The 22,270-nt window shown below is 47.4% G+C and overlaps 1 protein-coding gene across 3 annotated transcripts in view; it reads left to right on the top strand.

Annotated features, from left to right (window-relative positions):
- The window catches only part of USP48 (ubiquitin specific peptidase 48), an 80,732-nt gene that overhangs the window by 48,602 nt on the left and 9,860 nt on the right, over positions 1-22,270 (top strand). For 2 of the 3 annotated variants that reach the window (XM_075018076.1, XM_075018075.1), the window contains exons 18-22: positions 3,224-3,285; positions 4,453-4,563; positions 5,016-5,146; positions 5,440-5,546; positions 21,487-21,591. In XM_075018076.1, the coding sequence (XP_074874177.1) occupies positions 3,224-3,285; positions 4,453-4,563; positions 5,016-5,146; positions 5,440-5,546; positions 21,487-21,591 (516 nt within the window). Of the gene's footprint in view, positions 1-3,223; positions 3,286-4,452; positions 4,564-5,015; positions 5,147-5,439; positions 5,547-7,002; positions 7,488-21,486; positions 21,592-22,270 lie in introns of those variants that run through there. The other variant, XM_075018077.1, reaches the window with a different exon arrangement.

Here is a 22,270-nt window from a genome sequence, read left to right as displayed (position 1 = left end):
GGAGAATGTCTCTCTTCGCAGAGAATCTCTAAGCACATCGTATCTTGCATAAAAATGTGCTACAAACTCAAAAAGACTCCTTTACTGGCCACGCCCAGGGCTCATTCCACTAGGGCGGTGGCAGCATCAACAGTCTTTTTTCAAGGGCGTTGCGCTAAAAGACATTTGCAGAGTGGCGACCTGGTCATCCTGTGACACCTTCGCCAAACATTACGCCCTTCACAGGGTATTCCAAGAGGATACCCGTCTCTTGGCAGCGGTCCTCTCGGGGACAAGCTGCACATAATCCGATTACCCACCTCCTATCTTGGGTTACTGCTGGGTAGTCACCTAATGTGGAGCACCCACGGGGACACTCGAAGAAGAAAGAAAGGTTACTCACCGTAGTAACGGTGGTTCTTCGAGATGTGTCCCCGTGGGTGCTCCACTACCCGCCCATCCTCCCCGCTCCGGATCTCTGTTTAGTGTTTTGCAGGAGCATCCGAGGCGGTTGGTCAAGGAACTGGCGGGGACCGGATCGCGCACATGGCCGGGAGCGCGCGGGGGAGCGGCGCGCACCGGCGCATGCGCGGTCCGGCAGAAACTGCTTGGAAGATCCGATCTGCGGCGCCGGGCGAGCCCGACACCTAATGTGGAGCACCCACGGGGACACATCTCGAAGAACCACCGTTACTACGGTGAGTAACCTTTCTTTCCCCCTCCCTCCCCTTCCATCCAAATGTAACTCGAACATCAGTAAACTTCTTAAACAGCCTAATCTTGAATTCTGGTTACTCAATATGGCCTTCCTCCCGCATCTCCAGGCCTCCTGCCTGGCTCTTATCACAGACCCTAGAATGAGAAGCAGTGGTCTCAAGTTGCAGTGGGGAAGGTCTAGGTTGGATATTAGAAAAAGTTCTTTCTAATAAGAGAGTGGTGAAGTGCTATAATGGCTTGCCTAGGGAGATTGTGGAACCTCTACCCTTAGAGGTTTTTAAGGACAGGCTTGACAAAGGGGGTTGTGAACAGTTGGGGCTAATTGTGTTAGATGTAGCGAGGCTGGTTTCACTGTCACTCCACTGAGCATGTGCAGGGACAGTGTCTCTGTGCATCAGTATTTTCCTGTTTGAATGTAGCTTTTGAACACCTCATGGGGCAGAACCCTGTTGATTTTAGTGAAAACCAGAAGGGCGAAATGGAAGGGAGACAGCGCTGGCATCTGACTAGTGCATTATTACTCCTTGGGAATTCTGGGCCAAAAAAATCCAGAATTCTGCATAGATGTCAAAGGAATGCTATCTAATCTCACCACTCTCCCATTGGTAATTTAAACTACCAGACTTGGGGGGAAAAGCCTCACCATAACTGTTCACTTCCTAAACACAGGAAAGTTAGGTTACAGCTACTTGGTAACCAAGACCCTGCATTCTAATCATAATCCTGGATTTTCATTTGAATTACATTACTTTTATTTTGGTGTTTGGTGCTTTGTAAAGTAGAATGTTGCTTTAAAGTGCTCGTACTTCTTTGCGTGCTTGCTTATATCTGGTCACCATGCAGACTGAAGTCAGCACAAGTGGGGCCTGGGTGCAGCCCAGGCTCTGCCTGACAGGGGCAAGAAGTGCCTCTGAGCTTTTCATGGCAGCAGGGCTGCCAGCTATACCCCTCCACCAGCTGGGGAAATAGAGGGCAGCACTTCCTGGAGAGAATTCTCCTCTCCCCTCCCCTGCCACTCTGACCGGAATTCCAGCCAATCAGAGCAGCAAGTGAGCGGTGCCTAGGAGAGACAGGGGAGTTGGGACAAGTAAGGCACCCCCTGCTGCCACTGCCATTGCCACCACCCAGACCCCCAGCTGCTCCTGCCCAGACTCCCTCACCTGCAGCCTGCTCCTGCGCCTCACAGACCCCCCCACGCTGCTCATGCACCCTCCCTCCTGCCCAGACCCTACACCTCAAGCTTGCTTCCTGGCAGCCCCCTCCCACACTGAACTCCTCATTTTTGGCCCTACCCCAGAGCTGGGGTGGGGGGAAAGTCACAGAATCTGCTAGCCCTGCTCCCTAAGCTCTAGGGCTGGTGTGTGAGGAGAGGAGAGTAAAGGGAATGTCACTTGTGTGACCCCCAGCTGATCTTTCCGTGGGTCAGTAACCCCTGACAGTGTTCTCTCTCTTTTTTTCCCATCCATGGGTGGAATAAATTTTATGTGCACCAGGATGTGTGGGTGTACACCACCAATAGAAACACATGCTGGCTGTGGGTGGCTCTGTTACTTAGCTGGGCAGCATCTGAATCTCTCCTGGGTGGCTACCCGTGCACTCGGTTTACAGGGAACACTGGTCCCCAACCCAAAAAGGTTCCCCACCCCTGCACAAGATATGACTTCTGCACCCCATACAGAGCAGAATTCCCCCGGAGTAGCACATCCAGCAAATGTGGTCATCTCTGCAACTGTAGATCAAAGGACCAGTTCACGTCTGCCATTAGAACATTGCCTCATAACGACATCCGTGTCCCTCCTCTGCCCCTCTTCCCATTAGACTTCAACATGTGAATGCCCTGAAGTACTGAAGGATGCACACAGAGCCCCTGGCATGGAGGAAGAAATAGGGGGTCTCGGCATGAAGGAACAGAGGAAGGGAACATAGAGCCCCAATGGAGGATAGTGGCATGAGGATACACAATAGCATGGGGGGGATCCTGGTAGTATGGTCAGAGAGGAGAAATAAGAGACAAACGTTCCTGGTACATGTGTTTGAGATGGAGCTTATAATCATCCCTGAAATAATGGGGATGGGAGGCTGGTACACAGGGAACTTGGGAGCTGGGAAGGGAGGGATGCCAGTAGTTCCTTTTTGTGTACAATAAGATCTGCCCAGTGAAGTAGCAAGATGTGCAACTTTCATTAGTTTATAGTATGCTTTGCTGGTTAATCACAGGCTGTGTATGCCTTAAAGCTTCCTGGAGTTCAGTAGAAATTATTTGTGCAATGGAGTCATGACTAATTGGGTACAAAACTGAATTAAATATCTACTAGAAGCAGTAACACAATGGTTCACTGTGTGCTGTGCTCTTGGTATTGATCTTGGATTATTTCAGTTGGCTTTCAAAAGCCACACTTTAAACAAGTTATTGTAAAGAATGTTAGGATCTTGAAAAGGAACAAGTATAACAAAGATGGTGAAAACATAAGTTTTTTTTTTCTGTCTCCATTGTTAGGTTAATTTAAATGAAGTCTGTTTTTTCCAGGAGACAGATGAGCTCTACATTGTATCACAGTTCTTTGTAGAAGAATGGAGGAAATTTGTAAGGTAAATTTGGTTCATATTTTTGTCTTCAGAGAACTCCCTTTATTTTTTTTAGTTTCATGTGTAGTAATTTGACTTTTAGATGATGTTTGTATAGCGCAATGTAAAATTTTGCTAAAATACCTTGGTGTGTGCTCGCTGTCCTTTTGGACGTAAGGAAGCACTGAGATTTTTAAACTGGTATTTATTACTATTGGTTCTAAGAAGCAGCACATGTTCACGTTTCCTTGATCTGGAGAAGGTGTTCAGGCTAGATACCATATTGATTTAGTTTGTTCTCCTGGCTAAGTCAATATCCTGGTCAAAGTACAGAATTCAGCCCTGATTCTGTAATCTGTCGTTAATAGGAAGTGAAAATCCTCCCTTCAGTGCTAGCTACAAGAGCAATGTCCCAAGATCAGAAACCCAATGTTTGATTCCTGGAGTCTAGCAGTGTAATACCTCTTCTTTTTTGGGGTACTCTGTGAAATCACAAACTTAAATATGCCCCATCTCTCTTTCAGTGCCATTTGCTGACTTGATTTTTTGTTAAGAAAATAGCATAACTATGGCTGTGTCTACACTCGCCCAAATCTTTGAAATGGCGATTTTGAAGATTATTAAGGAGGAGCTGAAATGCATATTCAGCGCCTCCTTAGCATGCTGCCAGCCACGGCTCTTCGAAATTGCCGCTTTTCGCTGCCGCGCAGCTCGTCCAGCTGGGGCTCCTTTTCGAAAGGACCCTGGGAACTTTGAAGTCCCTTTATTCCTATCCTGCCGTGCATGGCCATTTTGAAGATTTGGGCTAGTGTAGACACGGCTTACGTGATGTGTTGAACTAGAGCTGAATGAAAAATAACACCTTCCCCCCCCCATGATGCTGGTTTTGAATCAGTTTTGTCATAAAAAGAAAAAAAACAATGAAAATTGTTTGGTTCAAATGAAAGAATATTGCGAATTCTGACTGAAAGTACTGTTTTGAAGACAATGTTGATTTAAACATTTGGATGTTTACAAAGAAAGCCAGTTTGTTTTCCATCTGAAATAATTTGCCAGAATAGACCCACATTCATTAATAGTGTCCATGCCTTTAAAAGTGCATTTTTGGTAAATTTACTTCTGTCAGATTCATTCCACTTTGTTTAACCAGGCTAACTACACATTTGTTTTCTCTTCTCCTGTTTTGAGCAGGAGGCCTACAAGATGCAGTCCTGTATCATCAGTTGGGAATAGTGCTCTTCTCTGCCCACATGGGGGCCTTATGTTTACCTTTGCTTCCATGACCAAAGAAGACTCTAAACTGTGAGTCTTCTGTTCGCTTGTGTTCCTTTGTCAGGTGTTTCTCTACCTGCTTCCAGAAATATATGAATCAACTAACCTGTGGGGCCAGTGCTTTTGATATCTGTAAACGGTATGTTTCCCTGGGGAGTGCCTTCGTTTTTGAACGACTTTGATATCAAAAACTGCTTTATACCTTTCAATAAATCTTCATATGGAAAGCACCACACATTCAGGGATAGTGCTCTGCAGAGAGAAGACTAGTGTTGGAAGAAATCGAACCAGTAAAGTAGAGCTGCTTATTATGTGATAGACTCTTGTTAACATCTCAAAGTTTCTGACACCGAGGGCCCAGTGCATTTTGAAGGCTGATGCACAGTTTCCTTTCATGATGAATAAGCTACACAGGTATAATCAAGTTCTTATGGTTTGTTTTTTTTCCTTTGTCATGAAGCATGTTGTGTTTCTTTGCACAGTATAGCTCTCATATGGCCCAGTGAGTGGGAGGCAATCCAGAAACTATTTGTTGTGGATCACACTATAAAAATCATCAGAATTCAAACTGCTGAGACAAGCCCTGAGAGCATCCTTTTTGATTCCGAGCCTAGTAAGTGAGTCTTATCTTCACCAATACCCATACACTAGCTTTTCCAAGTGGGGTTTGCAGAAGGAGCTGCCATTTTGATTTAAATAGCCAGATTTAAGGGAGGGGTGGAAAATATAGATGTCAGTTTCTCAATAACAGCTACCAAGTAAATGTAGAGTGGGCTTACGTGTGCATTCCATTCTCAATTTAACCACGAAAGGTGGTGAATATTTGTAATGCTGCCTTGTGTAATTTCACTGTCACCAAAACATCCATTGGCATTTTAGCCATACTCTCCTTGTTGATCCTTCTAGAGCTGTGTCCAGAATGCAGAGAGGGGTTGTTATGCCAGCAGCAGAGGGACTTGCGCGAGTACACCCAGGCCACTATCTATGTACATAAGGTGGTGGATAATAAAAAGGTACGTACTGATCCCTCACTTCCAGGCTTAATTTGAATTTTGTTAAAGGTAAACTGAATGGTGTAGTGGCTGAGAGAGTTTTATATAAGGTAGTCATCAAATAAGAGCGTATATTGGCAAAAAGAATTTCCATGCTGCATAAGAAATTACTTAACGTGCCTTTGAGTGCTGATCCTGAGAGCGTACCATTTAAGGTGATGTGTACTGGTGCTGTCTGTTGGAGATTTTCAGGAGCATGACCGTGACACAGACACAGTAGCAGTCTTGTGAGCACCTCTGATGCATCTTCTAGCATGCACACACCCTTACCTGTTTAGTTCTGTCTCACCCATCGCTGGCATGAGACAGAGTCCATTAGCAGTGTTCCCGTGAACATCAAAATAGAGTTGCTAGCTTGATTTGGCCCTCTTTTATCACAATATAGTAAATTCTTAGCGTAGTTAATGTTAAGGTTGGGTAGGTTGTTTTTTGCATCCCAAAGTTCCCAATAGGGACTCTTTAAATATTCCTGAATCACCAGGTTTTAAAAGGTCTGTGTCTTGCAAAGAGGCTATGCCAATATCTGATGGATACTATTATTAGTGTCAAATTGCATGTAATATAGAAGTGCACCCACTGGAACAAGCTGAAGTCTAGGGCAAGGAGAGATGTGGCTCTCTGACTAAAACTCATTTTAATGGAGAAATCCCTACCTTCCATGCTGGACCCGAGGCAGACCAGGAGAAGGGCTCTGTAGCTCTGGCTACAGTCTCCATGGACAGACTAATTGCTGCCACCTCTGAAAAGTTGAGGAAAAGGGCCTCTTCCTCACTGAGCTGACCTCCTCGGGAGTGAGCACCTTTGATCTGCTAAACCCTTCTGGTACCGCCTCCTCTGGGACCTCGGCTAGCATGGCAAAAGAATCAAGTAGCAAGCTCAAAATGACCTTCTCCCCTACGGCACCAGCTGTGCCTACAAAGGGCCTGGCGTTACAACCTTTACTGCAAGTGATGGCTCCCCTTCTGACCGAGTTGGCTATGGAACGGCCGGAATCAACAGTGGCCACACCTACAAAGACTAGGCACAAGTGGCACTGACTACACGGCCACACAATGAAACAGCACGCTATATAGCAGCTCGAAACCCACTCAGACATGCTTCAAATGTTCAAGCAGTATCCACATCTGGATCTTCACTGATTGGCACTGATTGCTTGCTGATACCGGTGTCACTGAACCGCCCAGACTCCCATTGCTCCACCTTTCTGGAGTGATGAAGATGATGAAACAGAGAGAGCATTTGTTTTCCAGACACTCCTCCAGCAGGCACTGCCCCATTACAAACAGAAACACTTGCCACTATGGGTTCCTAACCTATGGTTGTGCCCTCCCATCCCGTTCCCTAGCCAATGTCCACAATGGGATTCGTGGGCCAACTACAGGGCTCAGTTCCACAGACCCCTCTCTTCTGCCTACAGGAAGCCTGTTCACTCTGCACCAGCATCTGTACCTGAACCCTCTGAGATAACAGGAAGGGAGAAGAGAGGGAGAACACCACAGACCATGAAGAATCTACAAAGCACATCGCATCTTCCCCAGATGAAGCAGTTCTGCTCATGCCACCCCCTACTACAGATGATTTTAAACATTTTCAGAAGCTATTGAGACAGGTGGCACAGGATCAACACATCTCTCTCAGAGGGATTCAGGAAACATAACACCAACTCCGGAAGATTCTGCCCACGTTCTCTACATAAAACATTGCATTACTCATCAGCGGCACCTTACTGGAACCAGCAGGTACAGTGTGGCAAATTCATGCTACCATGCCCCGCAGCCTAGTACATGTATGGACAGAAAATATCACATACTGAATAAAGGCATTCCTGTTCTTTCACCTGCAGCCAAGTTCCTTGGTACTGGAAGCAGTTAACCACTGGGGCAAACAATCACAATACAAATCCACAGCACTGCTCACAAACTGATCTGGAGTTCACACAGAATGTCCCTGTGGAAAAAGAGAAGTATTTCAAGCTATTGTCAAGGAGGGACAACTCATTGCCAGGACGTTCCTCCAGGTATCCCTCAATGTGGTGGACACTGGTGTGCACAGCAACACACTTGGGTGAAGGGCGTCATTGCATCATTCCTCAGGAATCTCAAGAGAATTGCAACACCAAGTTGAAGACCTTCCCTTTGACAGGTATAAAATTTTCTCCACTAAGACAGACAAGGTCCTTTGCTCCATGAAGGACTCTAGAGAAACACTGAGCAACCCTAAGTGTATTCACACCACTTTTCAAGAGGTGAAGATACTAACCATATGTTTCACAGCATTAGCAGAGCCCATATGATGCAAGAGGGCCAAGAAACAGACAATGGAAATACTGACAAAACTAATCACAGAACACAGCATTTCAAACACCACCAAATACACTGAAATTTTGAAGCTTTGTTCCAGGGTCTGCATGATTTCTGCCCCCCACAGCCCACCCAAGTACCCAGCATCAATGGACAGAGCCAAAATATTTGGTCACCAACTCGGGCTTCTGTCACCTCAGATGATTGGGTCTTAGATCATCCAAACGGGCTATCCCATCTACCCTTCCCTGTCCGTCTTCAGGGACCTTCTCACAAGTATCTATTGAGACAAGAAGTAATAATCTTTTACAAATGTGGGCAGTGAGGGAAGAGATTCTATTCACAGTATTTCCAAACTCAAAGATAAAATGGGGGGTGGAGACCCAGTCTAGATTTCAGGAGACTAATAGATTTATCCATGCCCATATATTCAAGGTGGTCACTCTGAATTTGATCATTCCTACTTTGGAAAAGGGGAACTGGTTTGCTGCTCTCAACCTACAAGAAGTATACTTCCACATTAGTCTATAAGGTGCCACAGGACCCTTCGTTGCTGCTACAGATCCAGACTAACACGGCTACCCCTCTGATACTTCCACATTATATTCATCCCACTCAGATGCTTCTTGTGGTTCAGCCTGGGACAATAGCATTGTGCAGAGTACTGCTTTTTGGCCTGCTAGCTGCTCCATGAGTATTTATCAAAACACTGGCACTAGTAACAGCCTGGTAATACAGACAGGGAATCTTACTAACCCCATATTTAAACAATTACCTACTCAAAGGCACCACACTGATAGAGATGACGTGAAGCATTTGAAGAATCCTCTGTATTTCACTTCGATGACTTCAGATAAACAAAAATAAAGCTACCTTGACCTCAAGACAGCAGCTAGATTTCATAGTAGTATGCCTGGACTCTTGCAGTCAAAGCATCGCTACTAACGCCCAGATTCACGGTAATTGCTTTCCTAATATTAGTGTTCTCAGGGAGCACATGGATATCTGCATGCATTTGTTTACAATTCACATATGATGCCCGCCACATTTGTTGTCAGAAAAGCAAGGCTCGATTTGGGGTGCTTTCAAAGGTGGCTGAGCTTTGGTGTACATCCCAAAAAAAAGCAGCCTAAACAAAAAGCTCATGCCAAATCCGGAGGTTCTGCAGTTGCCACGCTGGTGAGCAAACATAGCAAACACCTGCTTCAGCATCTTGTTTCAACAGGACTTGTCATCTACTCGGACTTCAATAGATATCTTGCAGATGACCTGCCCTGATCAGTTGGGAGAACACTGGAGCCAACATTACCACCCAATGCAAATGGTCCCCCCAAGCAATGTAGATACATGCAAACTGACATAAAGTTTGTACCATCCGCAATTCATGCTTCTACTTCCTTCCTCTTACAAGAGGCAAAATAATTCTGACCGATAACACTGCATGGCATTTTGTTTCAGTTGTCATGGTGGGGCACAGTTTCACTCCGTGTGTGTGGAGATCCTAAAATTATGGAACTGCTGCATAAAGCACATCACTATCACAGCATCATACTTACCAGGCCATCTGAATATAATGACAGACCCACAAAGCAGACATTCCACACCCCTTCTTACAGAATCTCGTCTCTTAGGACAATGGTCAAGTACTCCATCTGGACCCAGGGAAACTTCACCTGAAGTCATAGCTCCTTCATGACTCCATCCTGATAAGCTAGCCAGGGAACACTGATCGGAACACACCTTCATGAACCATTGTGCCATTACACTCATCTGAAGTGCAGACACCAGATTAGACCTCAAGGTACTAGACTCAGTAACAAATTCATCTCAGAACCTCTTCTTTCTGCAAGAGGGTAGTGCTCTCTATTCACCTGATGTACAGCATTCACTGGGAATAGCCCTTGTGCAGTAACTGAGGTTCTTCAAGATGTGTCCCCTTGTGGTTTCTCCATTTCCCACCCTCCTCTCCTGTACTTTGGAGCAGAACTAAACGCACCACAAAAGAGAGGGAACAGAAGAGGTTCAGGGTGTGTGTGTGCTGGAAGCCCACCAGAGGTGCCATTAGACCTCTGCTGCACACGTGCACCTCAGCTAGACGCTGTTAGTGAAAATCTGTGATAGCACGGGGAGACAGTCACCGGAAAGGGAGTACCCACAGGGGGACACATCTTGAAGAACCTGAGTAACTGCACAAGGCAAGTAATCCAAATAGAGCTCTCAGCTGGAGCTTCTCTGTTGAGGATAACTTCAGCATAGGTGACTTGATGGATACTAGAGGGCATTTGATGCAATCTGCTTGCTCTTATTAGAAACATTTGGGAAAAAAGTACCAACACTGTTGTAACTCTTCAGACTACTGGTTTATACCAGTAAAAGTATCCTAATAAATAAACTTCGATCGTAGGTTTGGAGATTTGTATTTTAATACCCTGCTGGGGGTGAACCAAGATGCTTCTAAAAATGAAACATAAGGTGGCGTTATAAATTTGACATCAAAGCACTGAACAGCATTTCACAGGGCACATAATGGCCCTAGGACTTCCTTTACAACTATCTAAGGATTCTTTGGGGTAAGTCTCCAGTTGTATTTTAGGAGTGTTTTAACAGTTTGTAGTTCTGGATGGGAAACCCTGACTCATCCTCAAACAAGCTGACAAGAACCAGCTTACAGTAGCAGGACAGAGGCACTTCAGTTTGGGATGATCCCAGATTTTGTTGTACTAAAAGTTTTTCAGAGGGCATAGTGGACAGTGGGGAAAGATTTTACTGATGTCCATCCACCCATGAGTTGTGCTAAAGAGAGGCCTGCTTCAGCATGGTGTTCAGATTAGGAATGTGGTGGTTTGAGAATTCAAGAGGAGTGATATTGCTTGGAAGGGCAAAAATCTAGCTAGTGACAGCTCTCTGAAATACGTTATCCCAGCCAGGACCTTGTCAAGCCAGGACTTAAAACCCTCTAGGGATGGAGATTCCAGCACCTCTCTCAGTAACACATTCCAGTGCTTCACCACCCTCCTGTGAAAATAGTTTCTTCTTCAAATGATTGCTCATGTGCATTCCAATTTGGGTGTACGCTGGCACATGCCCAGTTGCTGGAAGCTTTTTGCTCTAGCCAGTAGCCCTAGCGTCGGGGTGGCACCCCCTGGAGCGGTGCCCATATATGCACCGCCTCACCCCCGCTCAGTTCCTTCTTGCCATGCTGTCGGTTGCTGGAGCTCACACATCTTTGAGTGTTCGCTGATAGCTTTGACTTTTAAATTAGTTGATTGTTTGTGAAAACAGCTGTAAGTTGTTTAGATTTGTCATTAATTTGTAAATAGTTCCACTTAGCACTTAGTAAGCCGAGGCAGGACTTTAATCCCCCTTGGTGCATCAGCACCAGGGGGTGCCTGGCTGCCCGGGGTTTAAAACCTGCTCAAAATGTGGCAAACGAATGCCCAAAAGCAGCCCATATAGGGCTTGCTTGAGCTGCCTTGGTGAGGCTCACCTCTGGGAACGCTGCTGTATATGCAAGGCCTTCAAGCCTAGGACTTCGAAAGACAGAACTCAACAGCTGAAGGTATTACTCATGGAAACAGCCTTGCACCCGGACATTTCCCTGGCAAGAGCTCAGAGCGGTGTATCATTGGTGCAGAGCGCTCTGGTGCCGTCGGAAAGCTTCCGGTGATGAGAGCAGCACTCTGCACCTAGCGCCCCCGATGCCATAAGAGCCAGTCCCCGGTGCCTCGCAAGAAGCAGCAGCAGGACCAGAGTCGATCCCAGGAGAAGAGGAGGCGACGGCAATCCTTGGGAGAGTCCACCAGATCGCACCGTGACCAGGGTCATGAAGTGCGGGCGTTGACTCCAGCATGAGGCAGGAGCACGCGCTCTCCCAGACTGCCCTTGATGCCGGAGGCCTTTAGCGCAGCACAAGGCCTCCTGCAGGTAACAATGCCTCTACAGATGCTGCACCGGGAGCCCTCATCACCCCAGATACAGGTACCGGAACAGTCTGTAGGGTCCCCGGCACAGTTCCTGACACCACTGAGACCCCCGCAAACAGTTTCCTCCCTCGGTGCCTCGCATCAGATGGTACAGGGTCGGAGTAAGACTCCTTTTACTCCAGCTCAGCTTGGAGTGGGAGTCTAAGATCATCCCGGTGTAGTGGACATCAACACCAGTCTTGAGGCCACTTGGAGAGGAAGTGGCAAATGCCCCCCCAAGGTGCCCTGCAATGGCCTGTCTGGGCTCCGTGGGTGATCCATGAGGCACAGGGGTGGGCTGTGGCACTCCCTGCTAGGGTGCCCGGCACTCCCAAGGTGCTGAGATTGGCACTGACTGCTTCATTGGGAGTGCCCCCAAGAGAGCAAGCGGAGTCGTCGGCACTGGCACCGGTGCAGTCAGCACTGACCCAAACATGGGCACCGTCCCTGCAGGCACCAGGACCTGTGGTGCAGCAGGCGTCAGCACTGACAGGACTGGTACTGTCCCAGGCGCTGAATGGCCCTGTTGTCACAGCACCACACCGTATGCCTCTAGGGGCATTTCACCCCAGGCACCAAGCACAACACTGCAAACTATGGCGCTGGGGACTCAGATAGGAGTACCTGAACCCCCTGCACCAGTGCGCTCAGAGGGCGTGATGCCCTCATCCTTCCCAGGTGAGGCATTGGCTGGATCCTGTGCATTCCCAGTAATGGAGGATGGAAGAGTGTACCAGCAGCTGTTGAGGAGGGTGGCCCAGGGTCTCGGGGTGTAGGTGGAAGAGGTCAGGGATGAAATAGACTATGTCACAAACATTCTCTCAGCATCTGGACTTACCAGAGTGGCACTGCACATTATAAAGACAATTGCCAACACAGCAAAGACAGTGTGGCAGACCCAGACCTCAGCCTTACCCATGGCTAGAAAGAACGAGCACTGGTATTTCGTCCCAGCCCAAGACAATGAACATCTGTTCACCCACCCTCCCCCTGACTCCCTGGTCGTAGATGCTGTGAACAACGCGGAGAGATGGGGGGTGGGGGTCCAAGGCCCCTCCGCTAAAAACAGAGAAGCCAAACGTTTAGACCTGCATGGCAGAAAAGCTTTTTCTACAGGTGGCCTGCAGTTGAGAATTGCTAACCAGCAAGCCATGGCTAGCAGACATGCTTATAATACAGCCAGCTCCATGGACCATTGTGCTGAGCTGCTTCCACCAGAGACCAAGTCGGACTTTACAGTGCTGGTGGAGGAGCAGAGACTCATACCTGGAGCAGTACTGCATGCCACGCTAGATGCAGCAGATGTGGCCACCGGGGTCATGGCCTTGGGTATAGCCATGAGAATGGGAGCGTGCCTACAGATCTTGGGACTCCCGTGTGAGGTGCATCAGTCCATACTGGACCTCCCCTTTGAGGGCCCCTCCCTATTTTCAGAAAAGACCAATAAGAGGCTTCATAGCATGAAGGACTCAAGGGCCACCCTATGTTCTCTGGGTCTACGTACACTGGCGACCCAGAGCAGACATTTTACCCCGAGACCCCAGTTCAAACAATTCTCACGATAACACCGGGATGGTAACAGGAGAAGGAGCTGCCAAAATAGGAGACATCAGGGCCACCAGACACAGCACCAGAGCCACCAAAACCCCCACTGGGGTCTAAACATCAGTTCTGATGGGGCGGTCGGGAGCGACACACTGGCCACCCCCACAGTTCCAGCTCAGCGTCTGTTTTCATCCCACCTATCCGCACTCTGCCATGCATGGTGCAGCATAACGTCGGACCAGTGGGTCCTCCGCATAGTAAAAAATGGATATGCTATCCAATTTTCTTTTCATCCACCTTCCTACTCCCCTTCCCTGTCCGTTTTCAGGGATCCCTCTCAGGAGATGTTTCTCAGGCAGAAGATAAAGGCCCTCCTACAAAAGGGGGCTATAGAGGAAGTTCCCCAAGAATTCCGGGGGCAGAGGGTTTTATTCCTGTTTTTTCCTAATTCTGAAAGCGAAAGGGGGATTATGGCCAATTTTGGACCTGCAAAACCTGAACAAATTTGCAAAAAAAGATAAAAGTTTTGTATGATATCCCTGGGCATAATTATCCCAATGCTGGAACTAGGGGACTGGTTTGCCGCTCTCGACTTACAGGATGTGTGTTTTTCACATATCAATCTATCCACCCCACAGGAGGTTCCTCCGGTTTGTGCTAGGGGAGGACCATTACCAGTTCAGTCTTTCTGTTGGGCCTCTCCTTGGCCCCGAGAGTCTTCACCAAATGTATCTTGGTAGTGGTGGCCTTCCTACGCATACAGGGTGTGCACCTCTTCCCCTGCCTGGATGACTGGGTGATCCGAGGTTGATCGCAGTGACAGGTGGGCGACGTGCAGCTGATACAACAGACGTTCAACACACTAGGCCTGCTAGTAAATGAGGCAAAGTCAGAACTAGCCCCAGCTCAGGTCATGGAGTTCGTGGGTGCCCGACTAGATGCACGGCAAGCCAGGGCCTTCCTGCCCCAGAGCAGGGTCCAAGCCATGGCATCTTGCATCCATGAACTAATCATGTTCCCAACCACAACGGGTAGAGGATGCCTTGGACTGTTGGGACACATGGCGGCATGCACGTTTGTAGTCGAGCATGCCAGGTTACAAATGCGCCCCTTCCAGCTGTGGCTCACCTCAGTGTACAGACCTGTCAGGGACAGTATAGACAAGTTAGTGACAGTCCCCCCCCCCCACGAGTGTTAACAGCATTACGCTGGTGGTTAGAGGCTCGGTCGGTCTGCATGAGAGTGCCGTTCAATCCCCCACAACCCTCCCTCTCCCTGGTCACAGATGCCTTTGACCTGCACTGGGGAGCACACTTGGGGGACCACCAGACCCAGGCCCTGTGGAGCAAGACCAATGCTGAGCTCCACATGAATGTGCAAGAGCTCAGAGGGGTTCAGCTGGTGTGCGCAGTGTTTCAGAGCGACCTGAAGGGGCAGTGTGTCGCAGTCAGCACAGACAATACTACGGCAATGTACTATATAAACAAACAAGGGCGTGCACGCTCATTGTCCCTGTGTCTCAAGGCCCTCGCGCTGTGGGACTTCTGCATTCAGCACCAGATTTTCCTGAGGGCGTTCTACCTGCCTGGGGCTCACAACTCCCTAGCAGACCGTCTGAGCAGGTCCTTCATGGACCACAAGTGGTCACTACATGTGGAAGTACTGAATTTAATTTTCTGGAAGCGGGGATGTCCCTATGTAGACCTCTTCACCACCCATCTCAATGCAAAGTACCTGACATTCTGCTCTTAACGAGGCGAAGCCTGGGCTCTTGGACAGATGCCTTCAGCATTCGATGATCGGGACCCCTGCCCTACACCTTCCCTCTGATACTGTTCATCCCCTGAACACTGTTGAAAACTCAGTCGGACCAAGCATCAGTTATCCCGGAGGCCTCAGCTTGGGCTCGACAACACTGGGACTCGAACCTCCTGGAGATGTCTGTCTGTGACCCAGAGGTGCTTCCATTATGCCTGGATCTGCTGACACAGGAGGAGGGGAGACTGCAGCACCCCAATCTCCAGGCATGACATCTCACAGCATGGAAGCTCCATGGGTGAGACCGAGCGAGCTGGCTTGCTCCGAGCCTGTCAGGGAAGTGTTGTTAAACAGTAGGAAGCCCTCCATGAGGGCAACATACGTAGCCAAATGGAAGAGGTTTACTGTATGGGCCACTCAAAGGGGATTATCACGTCGTACTGGGGCCTCCCCCAGTATCCTAGACTACTTGCTGGCCTGGAGCCAAGCAGGGCTGTCATTATCCTCCCTGAAAGTCCACTTGGCAGCTATTTCGGCATTTTACCCACGGCCCGGGATGTCATCGGTCTTCTCAGACACTGTGGTGAAAAGGTTCATGAAAGGAATGGAAAGGGTCAAACTGCAGGTTCGAAGCCCACCTGCCAACATGGGACCTTAATTTGGTATTGTCTAAGTTTATGGCTCCCCCATTCGATCCCCTCGCCACCTGTTCCATGTCATTCTTTAGTTACAAGACAGCTTTCTTGGTGGCCATCACCTCAGCCAGAAGAGTATCAGAGCTCAGGGCCCCCCGACGGAGGACCCACTTTATATGGTGTTCCACAAGGATAAGGTCAGGCTGAGACCCCAGACGGTGTTCCTGCCAAAGGTGGTCTCCTTCCACGTTAACCAAGATATCACCTTATCGGTGTTCTATCGAAAGCCCCAGGCCTCCCCTAGGGAGCAGAGCTTGCACACTTTGGATGTCCAGAGGATGCTGGCCTTCAGTATGGACAGGACCAAACCCTGACAGAAGTCTCAACATTGGTGAAGACCTCAACAGAAAAGGAAGATGTGAATGTGATATACCTTGGCAATCACATTCTAGCCCATAAGTTGAGGAAGTATGGATTGGATCCATGGACTATAAGATGGATGGATAGATAGCTGGCTTAACAGTTGGGCCCACTGGGTTGTGATCAGTGGCTCAATATCTGGATGGTAGATGGGTTCAAGTGGGCCCCAAAGCTTGGCACTGGAGCTGGTGGTGTTCAAGATCTTTATTAATTACCTGGATGAGGGACTGGATTGCACCCTCAGCAAGTTTGCAGATGTCACCGAGCTATGGGGAGAGGTAGATACTTTGGAGAGTAGAGCTAGGATCCAGAGTGACCTGAATAAATTGGAGAACTGGGCCAAAAGAAATCTGATGCGGTTCAACAAGGAGAAATGTAGAGTCCTGCACTTGGGACAGAAGAATCGCAAGCATTGTTGTAGGCTGGGGACTGACTGGCTGAGCAGCAGAACAGCAGAAAGGGACCTAGGGGTTATGGTGGATGAAAGGCTGGATATGAGTAAACGGTGTGCCCTTGTAGCCAAGAAGGCTAACAGCATACTAGGGTGCATTAGGAGGAGCATTTTGAGCAGATCTGGAGAATTAGTTATTTCCCTCTATTCAGCACTGGTGAGGCTCCATCTGGAATATTGTGTCCAGTTTTGCGCCGCCCCCCCCCCCCCCCCCCCAAATATAAAAATGATGTGGATGTGCTAGAACAGGTTCAGCAGAGAGCAACAAAATGATTAAGGGTTTGGAGCACATGACCTATGAGGAGAAGCTGAGTAATTTGAGGTTATTTAGTTTACAGAAGAGAAGACTGAGGGTGCTGTATTAGCAGCTTTCAACTTCCTGAAGGGGAGCTCTAAAGAGGAGGGTGAGAAACTGTTTCAGTGGTGACAGATGGCAGAACAAGGAGCAATGGTCTGAAGCTACAGAGGGAGAGGTGTAGGTTGGATGTTAGGGAAAAACTACTTCCCCAGGAGGGTGGTGAAGCACTGGAATGTGTTGCCTAGAGAGGTGGTGGATTCTCCATCCCTGGAGGTTTTTAAGTCCCAGCTTGACAAGGTCCTGGCTGGGATGACTTAGTTGGGGTGAACCGGCTTGAAGCAGGGGGCTGGACTAGATGACCTTCTGAGGTCCCTTCCAGCCCTGTGATTCTGTGAAGAACAGACAGTTACCTGTTCCGTAACTGGTGTTCTTTGAGATGTGTTGCTCATGTTCATTCTAAAACCCTCATGCCTTCCCCGCTGTCGGACTTGCCGGCAAGAAGGAACTGGGCGAGGCGGGGCAGGCGGTGCATATATGGGCGGCCATATGGGCACCACTCCAGGGGAGCACCACACTGACCCCAGGGCTACTGGCTAGGGCACAAAGCTTCTGGCAACTGGGCATGTGCCAGCGCACACCCAAATTGGAATGGACATGAGCAACACATCTCCAAGAACACCAGTTACAGACCAGGTAGCTGTCTCTTTTTTTCTAATATCCAATCTACATCTATCCCTCTAACTTCAGACCATTGCTCCTTGTTCCTCAGTCTGTCAGTACTGAGAACAGCCTTTCTCCATCCTCTTTAGAACCCTCCTTCAGGAAGTTGAAGGCTACTATCAAATCCCTCCTCACTTTCCTGTTCTGCAACTAAATAAGCCCAAATCCTATTTTACTGACAAGTTTGCCTCACCTAAAGCATGTGCGGGCTAAGTAAGGTAGTGTTTCTCTAAAGCATGTTCTCTGATGCTAGCACTTGGAGAGGCATTTCCCCTTTCCATACCTGTATTTAGGTCCTGAGTTTTTGTGTGATGCCTTGATGATTCCTAACTGTATCAGAGACCTAACTGTTGCTGTCCATGGGAAAATGAATCATCTCTGCTGGTGAGGAGTGTATAACCCAGTATATGAGATAAAGTAAAGTGTATAAAGAAGAACCCCAGCAAAGGAATGACAGTCCCAAAAATAACAGTAATGAAAAAGGGAACGTCATTGAGAATGGGAAAACTGGACCTGGGAAAGGAAATGGTTGGGGTTAATTAAAAGTACTAGCCACAGCAAACAATTCCCCACATCCCAATGTGCTCAACTCTTTGTGACCCCCTGCCCCGGTAGGTGATATGTTGGAAATGTGTCCAGAGAGAAGTGCTGTGAGCGCTGGCCAGCTGAAATGAAAAAGAGGGATTTCTTCTATTGTACTGTCTTACTGTGGGTCAGGATCCCCATCTGGGGTCCTGTGGAGGTCTTGGTTGGCTCTGTGATGCCAGGTCTTATCTCTGTTGCTTTGGACATCGCAGGGCTGGAACCACCTGATCTGTGCACTGAATCCCACAGCTGGTCAGACTCCTTTGGGGAAGGGATGCGGGGAGGGTCAATCGGAGGCTCCTGGAACAACACCATGAATGCATGTCCAGACCACTCCATGCAGAAGAGTTCCTTTTGGCGTCAGTAGGCGTTTCTAATGAATTCTGTCCCTATGCCTGACTTGAGGCATGCTAGGAAATGGTGTGCCAGGCCTCTGGGAGCTGCTGCTGCTGCTGTTTGTCATCCATGTGGTAGGACCTTTTCAAGCAGTGTTTCTGATATTTTTTGGTATGAGGGATTGGCTTGCTGCCTGCCTAAGCTGCATCAGGGACATCTCATGAATGGGTCATTGAGAAACACCAACCTAGAGGCACAGGAGCCGGGGGGAAGGGGTTTACACCAGGTCCTGTAAGTGTGCAAGGCCAGGCCTACGCTAGGAGGTAAAGTTGAATTTTAAATACACAAATCCAGTTCCAAGAATTGCATAGTGGAGTCAACTTATCTAAAATTGATTTTGCTATCAACAACTCAGTGAGAGGTTGATGGGAGAAACTCTTCCCATCAACTTCCCTTACTCCTCAACTGCCAGGTGTATGGGGTCAATAGTCGTGTCATGACTATTTTGATTTTGCGTATTTCCACTAGGCGTGTTAAATTGAACCCTGGAAGATCGATCACCAGTGCGTTGATCTTCCCAAAAGTGTATATGTACCCTCAGCAAGCCCATGTGGGGGAAGAAGGTGAAATAACTTATCTGTTATAAATTTCAGAGAAAAATAAATAGAACAGTAAGAACTGATTTCTTTTTGGTCAGGGCCAGATCCTGGGAGGTGTTCTGCTTTCTAAAGTATACTGAGCACCCCTGAAGTCAGTAGCAGCTGAGCATCTCAACTCCTTACACAGTTAAACCTAGCTTTAAATAATGAATATAAGGTTTAACAGAAGCCGTCAGGGTTGTGATGGCTTGCAAGTTGCTGAAGGTTGTAGTTCTCAGGCACAGAAATTTGCTGTCTCTGCAGAGATGAGTGGATTTTGAGTACTAGATTAGAATCTGTGTGTAGGTAGAACTGGTGGAACCTTGCAGATTCTTCCTAGATGAGATTTTTTCTTAAATGTCCTTGAACGTGATCAGTTACATACAAAACAGTCAGATCTGGTCCCAGCTTACCTTGATCGAGCTCCTGAGGCCTGGAGCTCCTCACCTTCTCCTGCAGCTGAGAGCTGGCACTGGCATGGCTGGCTGGAATGCCAGCACCATCTCATGCTGCTGCATGGGGGTGGGGGTCAGATCCTGGCAAGCTGTGAGCCAGAGGTTCCCCACCCCTGATGTAGTGCTATCACACCAAGCTTTACAGTATGTTTGGGAACAACTGCTCACTAAACACAGGGTGTTTTAACTGATAACTTTGTGCAGGGCAGATTTCTTCGGCTTCTTAAATCAGTTCAGCTCTATTTGTCACTGCACTTGCATTCTGTTCAGAGCAGGTATACGTACTTAGCAGTAACTGATACAGATTTAATTAAAGAGATACATTACATTCAGCATTTATCAGTAAGCATAGGGTAGAAGATGGGCAGCTTGTCTCCTCCCCCTGTAGTATATTCTGTACAAGTGAGAATTTTGATAAACTGCCAGTAGTTTTGAGCATGTTGCAATTGATGTTTAGAAGATGAGGGGCGGATGAGTATGGAAAGGCATAGACATAGGTGGTTACGCGGATAATAATGTCAGGATAATGTCAGGATAATTACAGATAAATGATCTTTGTTGCTTACTTGCAAATTAACTGTAGACAGACAAATAACTAATGATCACTTCTGTCAGTCTACAAAATGCAGCCTCATGACTGGCATGTGTGTAATTTATGGGGAACATTAGGTACTCTTTTTACAACTCTCGCACCAAAATCAGGTTGGGTTGGAGCTGAAGGGGAAAGAATCCAGTCCCAGAGACTTTCCCTTTTTCTAGAGTGGGAAAGAGTTCTTGAGCTACAGGAAGCAGCTGATTCCTACAGTGGTTTCTCCCATTTTAGCCAAAATCTATTAAAAGATCACGTACAAGCTCTGTGTACGTTAGCAAGCTGTAAGAGACAGCTTTAGTGCATGTCCTAGTCCGAGGGTCAGCAACCAAAATAGCAAGAAGAGACATTTTTTCGAATTTGGTAAAAACTCAGTCATTCAAGAGCTGCAATGCCTGTGAATACAAGATGGTCCTTAATAAATAAGGTCAGCCATACTTTTTGTAACCCTTATTTTAAGAACCGCGCGCGCGCACACACACAATGATTTGTAATGTGATATATGTGTTTACTGCAGGACATTCACAAACTTTTTACATATTCTGTTTTCTCACACTTACATGTTTTTGTACTACTGTCAACCTCACCTTCACTCCTGAACCCATGTTAATTATGCCAATTTTACTTCATGTTTAATTTCATTTTTCTTTCTTAAATTCATGTTGCCTTTCGCAGCAGGAATGGCACAAGCTTCCTTTTCAAAACCAAGACTTTTTTAGTAAAACAATCAAAATACAGATACAGTATTATATCCTAACAGACACTGCACATATTAAAGGGGGAGTTATCCAACATTTCAAGATCATATTTCATTTGCTGTTTACATACGAGTTGTTCATTGTTGGGCTTTTAAGTATTCACCGTTTTATTGAAAATAATCAGGAGGTTTTTTGTTTTGGTTTGATTTAGTTTTTTTGTGTTTTGTTGTGGTCTTACTTTGCAATTCTAGTGTTGAGAGCCACAAAGAAGTCCTTAAAGAGCTGCAGGTTGCTGACCTCTGTCCTAGGTTGGTGAACTCCAAGCCCCGGCTTAGGGCTTCACAGTGCAGTTGCTGTTTTATCCCCTGTGGTGACACTTGCTTGTGCTCTATTTAAGCTCAAAGGTCACACCCTCAAAAACACTGTAAAAGTCATTTGTTAAAAGACCGGGGGCAACCTGAGTTTGTGCCATTGTCATCGTTACCCAGGGTGTGATTTGTATTAACTTCAGGTAATGAAGGATGCCGCTCCAGAACTGAATGTGAGCAGTTCGGAAGCTGAGGAGGAAAGGGAGGAAGCCAAACCAGAAGGGGAACAGGATCCGGACTTTAACCAGGTAGAGATCTAAAAAGCCGCAGTGTTTGCATTTGTAAGTCTCCCTCTTGATAGCAAAGTGTCCAGCTCTGACAATATGGGAATCTTATATTTACTGTTAGAAGATGTTGAAATCAGAAATATATCAGCTTCTTTATTTTAAGCTTATTATTGTAATACCCTCTTCAAATTAAAATTCTGTTATCCTTTTGTTCCATTTGATAAACCAGTTGCTCTTTGCTGCTGTGTGCCTAATAGGGATGTGGAGCTGATGCTGTTTTAATTAGTTTCCTTGTTAATACATCTTATGGGCCATGTCTACGTGGGCCACCTTCTGTCAACAGAATAGGGATTTGTCAACAAAAGTCGCAGATCATCCACGTGGTAAATGTGCTCTGCCCAGGGTTTGTTGGCAAAACCCAGCTTCAGCCGACAGCCTTATACCTCTCCCTGTTCAGGAAGAATGTCTCTGACGCTATTTTGTCGACAAAATGACTGTGTGGACTCTCTAGGGCCCCTTCTGTCAACAGAAGGGTCTTCCTAATGGTGCCGGGCTGCTGGAGCCAGAAGGCACTCTCCCCACCCCCCTGAGCTCTATGATCCCAGCCCTGGTCATGTTTAAAGCTAGAGAGAGCCTCATAGCCTCCATCCAGAAAGCTGGAGGTGTAGCTGCAGGCTGCCAGCATGTGTTCTGCACCCCA

Source organism: Carettochelys insculpta, chromosome 23 (genome assembly GCF_033958435.1).
Source record: "Carettochelys insculpta isolate YL-2023 chromosome 23, ASM3395843v1, whole genome shotgun sequence".
NCBI classification, from domain to species: Eukaryota; Metazoa; Chordata; order Testudines; family Carettochelyidae; genus Carettochelys; species Carettochelys insculpta.
The sequence above is the reverse complement of the archived record's forward strand: the minus strand, read 5'-3'. Positions and strand labels throughout refer to the sequence as shown.